Genomic DNA, 11,943 nt, shown 5'->3' on the forward strand with positions numbered 1-11,943 from the left:
AAATACAGAAACTAAAATTTGATGAACATTATCACCAGAGGTGCAGGTTATAGAGGTGTGGAGAAAGTGCAAGTAGTAAATGTAACTATGATGGAAATAGTGCACACTGTACAGTGAATCGTGTAAATAATTAAGGAGTGGGTTCGCGCGCTTTAAGGTTGGAAAACGATGTGGTGTTTACGTCATTTTCCAAAGCTCACGGGATATCGATATCACGCAGCTCATCCTATTAATCTTTCACTCCCTTGCCTTCTTCTCCCATCAACTCCCTTGTGATCCGTTTTATATATCCTCTTTTCTCCTGTGACGGGGGTTGCGGTTTATTCTTTGGACTGAAATTTTGGCTTTAAATACGCACATCCTCCCTGATACTAGGGTTAAGTTAAGTCAGGTAAACCTGACCTAATAACATTTGAGCTAGTACCTTGATTTGCGAGATGACTACCTGAACACAAATTTCTTGTTCCAGTACTACTCTACAATGGACCCTAAATTAGGATTTTAAAATGTTTATGTACAAAAACCAGGTGATCCAATCTCAGCATATCATGTACATGGTACCTCTTTTCTCATTAAGACTGCTCAAAGCTAAAGCCAACCTACCAAAGCTGGGTTTAATGGCTTAAATGATCAAATTGGATAAAAAATCAAGTCCAATCCTTTTGGTCCCCTACTCCAGTACTCCACTCACTGTCACAGCAATTAAACTTGGCAAAATCAACTTCACACGTAGGTCAACCTGATGATCTCTTTTCGGTATCAAAGGGCTGGCACCTCAAGTCCATACTAACCTTCCACGTGGATCATCATAAACTCAGTATATATTAATTAACCACAAACGGCAGGGCCAATTTGGTAAACTTGGAAAATTAGTCCAGTCAAACTTTGGAAACTCAAGGAAGTGGGATCTCTGACACGTTTTTACAATATCTACGGAAGTTCACCAACAAACCACATTTATGTTCGGATCTCTACGTCATTTATTAGAGGTCCCGACTCTCTGTCTGTTTATCTTTCCGTCCTTCTTTTAAAGGCTCAAAAGCGGGAATCTGGCAGAGCAGTGTGTGAGAGAAAACAAAAACAGTGAGCGAGAGAAATGAACAAGTGTTAGACACAGGAGGGAGAGAGAGAAGTGTGTAAAAAATGATGACGGGGATACATCATGATAAGAGTATGGAGAAACAAATGGGATGCATGACTGGTTTCTTTCATATATTTGATCGAAACCAAATCATCAACGGAAAGCGTATCTACACAGCGAAACGCCTTCCCCCATACACGGTAATTATCATTCATATATTTCAATTGAGTAGTGCAAAAAAAGAATATTAATTTTGTTTGTGCAACATGCAGCAGGAAATGGATTATAGTTCTCAATCAGAATCATCGATTAGTTCTCCAGCATTTTCCGGAGAAATAAAGTTACAGCAGAATCAAAAGATGAGACAGTACCAATCTCAGCCAAGATCATCACTTGATTTTATTCGAGATTTACGTTCACCGGCTCCAGAAATTTCAAAGAAAATGGCGGTACCACTACCGGTTTTCGAGTTTAAAGAAGGTTTGAAATCTTCCTGGAAATTTAGAGAAGCTCCAAGACTGTCACTAGATAGTAGAGCAACTGTTGATGGGAAAGGAAGTTTTTATCCTAAAGAAATTCGAACAAATTCATCCATTTATTGTACAAGTCATCAATCGGAGGAGGAGAACGATAAGCAAAGGCGTTCGCCGAGTGTGATTGCGAGACTGATGGGGCTTGACGCGTTACCGGATTCGGGTCGTGAGCCTATTAAGAAAGCAGAGTTAAGAAGATCAGCTTCAGAGTCTAGAGTTTCTAGAGATCTGAGGTCAATTGATGGAAACAATTTTCCAGTCATTTTGAAGAAAGAAAACAATGTAGCTTCTGCTGCAGATCAGAGAATGAGACCACCACGAGCTAGAACATCAAATCTTGAATCATCACAAAAAGTTTCTAATGGATACTCTGATGCTTGGCAAAGAAAGAGCTACTTCGATTCTCAAGATTTCTTTCCGGAGCCAAAGCAGTCGGGATCATTGTACGGAGAGATTGAAAAGAGGTTGAGAATGCGCGGAATCGATGAACCAGCTAAAGATTTGGAGACATTGAAGCAGATTCTTGAAGCTTTACAACTCAAAGGACTTCTACATTCGAAGAAATCAGCAGATAACATTATATCAAGTCGTAATATTGTGTATGATGGAAAATTTGCATATGAAGAAGCTCCAATTGTACTTATGAAGCCTTCGAGACCGAGGGTTTCAGTTAATCGAATTGATTCTCTTTCTTCCAAGGTTAAACCGAAACAAGGAATAAACCGGAATACCAATTTCTCAGGGCGACTTAATATTGATAGGAATGCGAGAAGTGCAAGGCTGGTTGAGCAAAATCAGAGCTCTGAGAAGAGTCCCAGTTCTTTAGCAAGAAGAAGAGGTTCTCCAAATGTTGAAGTTCAAAGAAGAGGAAATGAATCGAAAAGTTCTCCAATTCATTCACCAAAGGTTAATTCTAAGAAAATTGGACCAGATCAAATGACAATCAAATCTCCAAGGAACAGAAAACCAGTGGGTGATCATTTGTCCAAAGAGCGACTATCTAGTCCGGTGGACAACGAACCATCTACTATTTCTGAGAGTAGTAGAAGCTCTTCTTCTCAAATCGATTTGGAGGTAACATATATTTAGCAATGTAATGTAGGTAATATTAGCTTCATTGAATTTTGAATTTTTATTAATTTGAGTTTAATTTGAATTTTATTTTCAGAGAACGAAAGTGGAGGATTATAAGGAAGGGAGGAGTTTGTTGGAGAGATGTGATAAATTGCTACACAGTATATCAGAAATAACAGCACCAACAAATGAGTTACAACCCAGTCCAGTTTCTGTTCTTGACTCGTCGTTTTACAAGGATGAGTCACCTTCACCTATTATGAAGCGCTGCATTGATTTTAATAAAGGTAGATTTTCTCTTCTTAAAGTTTCTGGCTTATTATTTCTATGTTAGGTAATTTGTTTGATGGTTAGAATAATGAACTTAGTTTTATTATTAGCTAGAAATAGGAGAAACAATTTAAGGTGTAGTGGGAGTTCAGTAGAAGAGATTCTCAGTTCAATAATGATTGATTTGAGTGACGTTGTTGCAAGTTTTAGTCAAACATATTGAAGAACTGTAGTATGTAGATTTATTACTAGTTGGTGAATCAATTTAACATATAATAATGATGTGAGAACCTCGCTTTCATCTTGCAGCATTAGGTCCCATACTAGATTCACAGGAATTGTTGTACTGTCTTGGTTTTAGCTTTAACTGGTTTTTTTTTTTATGTTTTTGCATTTTGCCTAACTAAGAAAAAAGCAGCTTCACACTCACATAGTCACATATACAAGGAATACACAGCATGCATACCATGCAATTTAAAAATCAGTCACACACTCACACATACCACCACACTGAAACATAGCTTTAACTCCTTAAGAGTACACATTTTGGATCCCCACGGCAACAATATGCTATTTAGTAAGTTTGTACTGTGATATGCATTAATGCATGGATGCAACTTGTGAGCTTATTAGCATTTCTCTTACAATCCCTCAAGTAGTTAAGTTTAATGTTTGAAAGAGGGATCCAGTTAGTTCTTGACTTCTATTTTGGTTCTGTTACTCACTTACTCTTGCCCATAGTTCGTGATTCCGAACGAAACTCTGGAATTCTGCCCGGAATTTTGGTTTTAAAAAAAAATGGAATTCCGAATATAGAGTCGAAATATCTGAAATTCCAAAAATATCCGAAATTCCGAATGTAACAAGGGTTAAAATTTAATGAATTTCGGTTTTTAAATTTGTCGGAATTCCAAAAATTCTGAAATTCCGAACTATGCTCTTGCCTAACATAAGAGTATAATAAAACTGAGCAAAACCCAAACTCATAATTGATGGTACAATGCCGTGTGTTTTTTTTTTTCGATAGAGCAAGGCTGTGTGGTAGCTTTAAATGTGTGGTATTAGAAATTTCTATTTTCTGATCTCTGTACCGTACGTTTCTGATCCGTGAGGCATCTAGTCAGATCTAGTAAGAAACAAGAAAGTGGAAAGAAGGAAAATTTTAGCTAGTTAGCATTAATCAAACTGATCTGTGATTGTACATGACTGTTTTATTTTTTTCACGAAATTGGTAGCTCAAGTACTTTGGGCTTAGAAATTTCTATTTCTGATCCCTGAACCTTCTGTTCTGATTCCTATGCCATCTAGTTACATCAATTTCTCTTATCAAATCACTTGAAAGCATGTAGTAGATATTTATGACAAGTCTAAATGACCACATCTCATAATTACACATTTACACCTTCTCATTATTCCTTGTGACATAGTAGTGTATGTGCTGGTTTTCCCTGATTATTAATTTATTTGTTGGTTTAATTAGATCAAGCAGTGGAGCTTGAAGATGAGAATTGGAGTCCTGCTATGTCACCAATTCAATTAAAATTGAAATATAATTCCAATGACTTGGATTTTGTCTACGTCTCTGAAATTCTAAAAGCTTCCACCTGCGTATCAGAAGATACAAACGTATTTTGGTTACTAGAAAAACAGCAATACAGAACCAACTCATCTGACAACTCCAGGCTCCATAGAAAGCTCGTTTTCGACATTATTACCGAAATTCTCAATAGAAAAACACTATTACCCCCATGGAAGACCTTCTCTAGTACAAAATGCATCTCAGGTACATCACATTTACAACAAATATGGTCAGAATTTCGAAGGATCCGGGAAAAGGATCCAGCTGAAGACTTGTTTGAAATCATATGTGGAGTACTTAAAAAGGATATGGCAGGAGACTCAACAAATGGATGGGGGGATACACCAATGGAGACATCAGAAGCTGTATTGGATATTGAAAGGTTGATATTCAAGGATCTTGTGGTGGAAGCAATTCAAGATCTTGCTACATTTTCTGGAATATATAGAGCCCCATTGCTAAGAAGGAAGCTTGTATTTTGAATGAAGGAAAGATGATGGCTTAGGTTATCTAACTTTTAGGTGCCTTTTTGTTGTTTTAATTTAGGGTTGTATGATTCTATTAATCGTATTTGGCAGTTTTGTTTTTAGAGTGATTTGTGATGAATCATGAATGAGACCTGGTGCTCAATTTCTTGTGATCAACTTTTCAGTTAGTGGTGCTCAAACAGTAAAACTCATGGTGAGTAAACTGAGTACTATGTTGCGGAAATGCTTGACCAGATTGACCAGTGACATGTGATTACTCATTGTACATTTTCGATACTGGTCTGTACTCTGTAGTCTGTACTGAGGAAGTGGAATTGTTCTTTTCCAATGCAATGGAAAAGACATCACAAGTATCTTATACAGCAAATCCTATTATCTGGGGTTGTTCTATATTTTAATTTGTTTTTATCAAAAAAAACAAGGAAAAAGAAAATAACTTTTACTAAACTGTTTAGCTTGGGTTTTGTACTTCTATGCTACTAATCTTCTATGTCCAAATCGTGTGCACCGGCCAAACACTTGTTTTGCAATTTGACTAACTGCAGGATAGTGATTTCTGAAATGTGATTATTGGTGGCTTGGTGGTAACCATTCGACAGCAATCTGCCTTGCTACACTTAATCAACCTCTCTTAACCCATTCATTTCAGCGCGTCGGCAAAAGTGGAACAAACCCATCTGCGTGATTGGTTATGATTCGTGTAGTTGTAGTTATTTTGGGGAATGATTGGAAAATATAAGCTCGACCGGTTGCTGGTTTTGCTCACTATTGAGTGACTGGTGTTGGAGAGCAAATTTCTGACACCGGTATCAACTATAAAGTGATACACTGATACCTTTAAAGACACGTCTATAACACATTGGAAGTTTGGAACTCCTACTCCTGTTATTAGCCTAGTGGCTAGTGCAACCAAATTATAGACTCAACAACTGATCATAAAACTTTCATCAGTTTTAGTCTTTTAGTAAATAACCCAATTAATGAATGCTATAATGGTTGGTACGGAGTACACTTGGCAAAGTAAATGAAAATCTCGAATATTCAAGTTACCACATTAATGAACAAACTGTGATCTACGAATCTAGTACATATTGCCTGAGCAGATCACAGCTTTAGCTCACTCCATAGTGTTCCTTCGCTTGTTTGTATTCTACTTCTTCAATTGGATGTTTAAGATTCTTTGATGATTGATCACACAGCTAAGAAGTTAGAACAAAAAGAAGTTAGCTCCCACCCTTCGCATGTGCATCATGTGCCATCTTCTGGCTATTCTTTGCCATGATGTGAGCCCTTGTAGATTCACTTACACCTTTTATTTGTTAAGCTTTTCATAAAGTAAATTGATCACATGTACGTGGAACCAAAAAAAAAAGGTTTTTTTGTTAGGAAATGCCAAAACAAACTTGCTTTGCAGTTTATCATATGGTTTTTAGGCTTCTAGTAAAAGCATTTCAGAATCAATGACACCATTCATGTGCCAGTGGCTGGAATTGGATAAAGACATCTGCAGACAGGATCTCTACTAGCTGGATTCAATATTGTCATCCATAACCATGAAGTCATGAACCATACAAAGCGATTTATTGATTGTTGGCAGTGCATATTAGTTATTAGCATATTTGCCTCAGGACAACTATCAAAACGGTAAATTGCAAAATTGAAGGTAATCATCTAGAATTTCGTTAATTTAATACGCGATAAATTAATTATCACACTTAATTAATGAAATTTGCTGATCTCGACTAAGGCCAATAGACTAAATTATTTCAAAATATCCCCTCCACAGTTTAGTAGAGCCAATTTATCACATAAATTAGGAAAAAAAAATACAAATGAGACTAAATATTATGCCTTCTTAAAATATGAGTCCGTGTTGCTTGTCATTTGGAGAATTTAAGTTTAGTTGGATCGTCTCCCCTCTAATCTTTTGTAACACGCTGAGAAATTATGGTGTGGTGTTTTCATATTGCAAGAGAAATTATTTAATGTCATTGTCGCCTCCGGTGCTTCTTTACATGAAATTGGCTCCATAGTCATAAATAATTATTTCTAGAATAAATTTATTTCCATAAATATTTGGATAAAATAATAGTTATTAATTTACTGATTAATTAAAATTCTGCTTAATTAATGGATTTTGCCGAGTGGTATTACCTTATCGAGGTTCTACTGTACTTTCATTCTTGGAAACTTGTTTATATGGACGATCAGGTGACAGATATTTTTTTTGTAATGGTGATATTAGCAGTACATCTGTGCGATTAGATGATTTTTTTTTTGGGTAATGTAATGGGATTAGCTGCTTACTCTTAATGTAATGGTCGTTAAGATATCCCACCTACTTTTTATTTTTAATATTTTCTTTGCCAATCAAGCTAAAAATGAACTCTTGTTCTCGTGAAAGCAAGGCCTTTGGAGCGCCGAGTGCGACTACTTTTCACTGTTCCGCAAATAGAGGTATAATTTGCGAGTAATACTATAAGCCACCGACAGTTTTACCAACAAAGTCTCACTAACTGACGTGGTTCTCCAATTTGACTAAATTTCTGCTAACCAGGATTTCTTTTTATCTAATAAAATAGGAAAATGTGGGGCAAAAAAACCCCATCCAATGGTAGATAATCATTCTCATCAAAATATGACTTGGCATATTTAAGTGTTTGAAGGGTTTGTACAATTTGTTAAGGACTTATAAACTGTTAGGCCTTCAAATTTGATATAGTACTGCACAATTGGTTGGCCCAATTGATGTTATTGGGCTTATAGATACTGAACAATTGGGCTGGTCTTGCGCTGAAGGCGCGACGAGTTGTCTGGTACCGCCGTAAGTCTCGCGGGTCGTAAGCACGGGCATACTCTAGTCACTAACAAAACAAATGCAAATAACTTTCCCCCTCGCTCGGCTACTATTTCATTCCCAATTCTATTTTCCCTCCACCTATCGTGATTTTGACTAATACAAAGGTAAAAAAGAGGAAATAGTTAATGAGGTTATTAGAGAGAAGAGAGAGATACAAATTCATCAAAATAACACCAAAATTAACTCAACTATTTACACCACAGTAGCTAACAGCCTAACACAAAATAGACATACACCAGTTTGCCATCAACCTACAAGTAAAAAAAATAAGTATAATCCTTTTACAATCCACTAGTTCAAAACTTCAAAGACATGTCCTTCTAAATAACACCAACAGCGGTTCAAACTATTGCACCAGTAGCTAACGCAGCTATCTTGGTTCCCTTAATGAGTCTTTATTGAGAAAAAACGTTTAGCTTTTCATATTGGATTTCATTACTTGCTAGTATGAAACATAGTGTTGGGGAAAACGATACCAATTGATCCCCACTAAAATAGCTTGTACTTGGACAATCTACTACTCCAATAAAAAAATATAATATTTCACTACAACCAACAACTACAATCCTAAACTATGGATATAACTATCACAAACAAGCAATAAAAATATAAAATAATTAAAACATACCACAACACAAAAATGTACCATGGTTCGACTAATGATGTCTACTTTCACAAGAGCTAATCCTTTTATAAGTATGGGTAAGAAAGATTACAATCACTCCTCTCGAGTCTTTTCACCTTACTAGATCTCTCTTCTCTCCTTACAAGTTTTTCTCTTTGCAAGGGCTTTCTCTCAATTTTGATTGCTCTCAAAATTGGGTTTCTATTCAAGACTTGGTTTTCCAAAACCTAACTTTTGTTTTTATAGTAATCTAAAATTTCGGTGCGTCTGTGAAATTTCGTGTTTACTGTAGAAAAATCAGAACTTGAGATGTTAAGGCATGAGCACGGGCGCACTCTCTTATTTTTCAATCTCAAAACTCCAGTATACATGTTTTGTGAGAGGGTTGAAAAAAACTATTTTCTTTTTCACGGCAAAGGCGCGGGCGCGCCTTGGTCACGACCAATTTGAGCGCGTGCGCACTCAGACCTTTTCACACGAACATTACCAGTTTCTCTCCTCTTCCTCATATGAGGGATAACTCCAACAATCTCCCCCTCCCGAACAGTGAGGGTTAATACCTCCATGCATTCCCAAATCAATAGGAGGAGTGTGCTACCATTCCGGAGGCAGCATAACAAACATCAAACTTACCTTTCAGTAAGACTTTGGTCATCATATTCGACCCGTTTTTATCGGTATAGATCTTCTCAATACACAAATGCTTGTCTTTGAGAACTTCTTTAATCCAATGATAACGCACATGTATGCACTTGGATCTAGAATGAAAACTCAGATTCTTGCTCAAATGAATGGTGCTCTGACTGTCACATAAAACTACAAACTGTTTCTGCTTTAGCCCTAGTTCATCGAAGAACTTCTTCATCCATATCATCTCTTTGCAACACTCAGTGGCAGCAATATACTCGGCTTCTGTAGTGGAGAGGGCAACACACTTTTACAACTTAGATTGCCAAAAAATTGCTCCCCCTGTAAAAGTAAACAAATAACCGGAGGTGGACTTCATAAAATCAATATCACCTGCCATGTATGCATCTGTGTAGCCTTCAAACAAGGTCTTACTTATACTAAAACACACACACGCCTTGGAAGTGCCCCTGAGATATCTCAATATCTACTTAACACCTTTCCAATACTCTTTACTCAGATTTGACAGAAATTGGCTTACAACACCAACGATGAAAGCAATATTTGGTCTTGTACACACCATTGCATACATCAAGCTGCTCACGGAGGATGCATAAGGAATCTTTTCCATTTCATTTTGCTCATGCTCACCCTTTGGATACATTTCTTTAGTCATGCAGAATTGGCCACCATGGGGACAACTGACTGGCTTCGCTTGATCCATATTGAATCTCTTCAACATCTTCTCAATGTAGCTTTCTTGAGAAAGCCACAACTTCCCACTCTTTCTGTCACGAGTAATTCGTATCTCAAGTATCTACTTTGCTTGACCCAAATCCTTCATCTCAAAGGACTTACTCAAGTTTTTCTTCAGCTTGGATATCTTGTTGATGTTTTGGCCAACTATCAACATATCATCCACATACAACAAGAGCACTATGAAATCCCTATCTGGAAATTTCTGAACAAACACACAATGATCAAAAGCGGACTTTATGTAGCCATGCTCCACCATAAATGAATCAAACTTTATCTACCACTGTCTTGGTGCTTGCTTCAACCCATACAAACTTTTTCTTAGCTTGCATACAAGGTGCTCCTTGCCTTTGACCTCAGACCTCTTTGGCTGGTCCATGTAGACATCTTCTTTAAGGTCTCCATGAAGAAAAGATGTCTTAAATATCTAGTTGCTCAATCTCTAGGTTAATACTTGCGGTCAGAACTAATACCACCTTGATAGAAGTCATCTTAACTACAGGAGAGAAAATTTCATCAAAGTCAATACCTTTCCTTTGATCGAATCCCTTCACAACAAGGCGAGCTTTGTGCCTTGGGTGTGGATTATTTTCCTCATGCTTGACTTTGAAGATCCACTTATTCTTGAGAACTTTCCTTCCTTTCAGTTTCTCAACTAAGTCATAAGTGTGATTCTTATGCAAAGAATCCATCTTATCATGCATGGCCTTCAACCACTTCTCTTTGTTTGTACCTTCAAGAGCCTCTTGATAGTACATAGGTTCTTTACCATCAGATAGTAAAATATACATATGTGGTGGATACCTGGTTGAAGCTTGCCTCTCTCTGTCAGACCTACTTGTGGCTCAGGAGGATGCACTTCATCTTGCTCAGGTGGTGGTTCATGCACTTCATCTGCATCTTCTATATCAATAGGTTATATCATATCATGAGCTATATGATCATCATCATGAGCTTCAAACTCATGGTTATCTGCATTCTCAATGCCTTATGCATGTTCCATAGTAGGAATTTCTGGTTCTAAGTCAACAAGATCATCAATGAAAGCTTCTAGCTTCTCACCATTCTCAAAGTCTGCTATGGTTTGGTCTTCCAAGAACACAACATCTCGACTTTGGATTACCTTCTTGTTGATCAAATCATAAAGTTTGTAGCCAAACTTCTCATCCCCATAACTGATAAAGGTAAAAAGTTGTGTTTACTCCTACTTAACTAATTAAACTTAAACAGAAGTAAACATTCGAATTTACTCTAAACTATCTAAGTTATCTACTCTCTTGAATCATGCAATAAATGGAGTAGAGAATTCGTTCCACTACTAGTCCTTTAAATGTAAGTTTTCGCTAGTGTAATCGATACTAACAAAACGAATGAGAGTAATGAATTGAATTAAACTGATATGGCAATTTAACTTAAATAAGATGTATTAACTTATACTATGATAATAGAATATTGAAATGTGAATATGGAGAAGGGATTAGGGAGATTTGAATCCACTTGATGTACTCCTAATATGCTAGTGTAGGTTATTATAATCCTAATCAACTAAGATTAGGTGTTTGATCCATAATTATTCATGGCAATCTCTGCCAACTAATAATTAGCATGTGAGGAAGTCCAACCCATTTTCATGGCGAATCAACTATCCTACTAGAGTGAACTCTTAAAAGCAATAATCCTAACTAACACATCAAGTCTTCATCAAGCTTCATCAAACCACTCTAATGGAGGTTTAGCTAGAAGTCATTAGACTATCATGAACATATAAATAAGAATGAAATATAATGAAGAACAAACTTTCTTTTATTAATCAAATGAATACTGAAGAATAATAACTTAACTTAAATTTAATCTAATAACTAAGTCTAAATCCTAACTATCTATCTCTAATTAATTATATCTATCTAAGTCTAAGTATATGGAGAGTTATGCTTTAGTCCTCTTTATATAAGAGAGGCTAGGTTTACAATTTCATGCATGGGTTTTAGAGCCATGTTTTGGGCCCTTATATCAAGTCCAAAACCTAATTACATAAGTCCAAAAAGGGTTT

General features: G+C 36.5%; 1 protein-coding gene across 2 annotated transcripts; it reads left to right on the forward strand.

Annotated features, from left to right (window-relative positions):
- Positions 1-978: 978 nt before the first annotated feature.
- Positions 979-5,126, forward strand: LOC147518416 (protein LONGIFOLIA 1-like). 2 transcript variants are annotated; one of them, XM_086590270.1, is made up of 4 exons: positions 979-1,281; positions 1,357-2,688; positions 2,783-2,975; positions 4,439-5,126. In XM_086590270.1, the coding sequence occupies exons 1-4, from the start codon at positions 1,144-1,146 to the stop codon at positions 5,017-5,019; spliced, it is 2,244 nt and encodes a 747-aa protein (XP_086446396.1). In that variant the 5' UTR covers positions 979-1,143; the 3' UTR covers positions 5,020-5,126. The 2 variants fall into 2 exon arrangements, with proteins under 2 accessions (XP_086446396.1, XP_086446395.1); XM_086590269.1 differs by having other exon boundaries at positions 986-1,281; positions 1,354-2,688.
- The last annotated feature ends 6,817 nt before the right edge of the window (positions 5,127-11,943 follow it).

This window comes from Coptis chinensis, chromosome 2 (genome assembly GCF_015680905.1).
Source record: "Coptis chinensis isolate HL-2020 chromosome 2, ASM1568090v1, whole genome shotgun sequence".
In the NCBI taxonomy this organism is placed as follows: Eukaryota; Viridiplantae; Streptophyta; class Magnoliopsida; order Ranunculales; family Ranunculaceae; genus Coptis; species Coptis chinensis.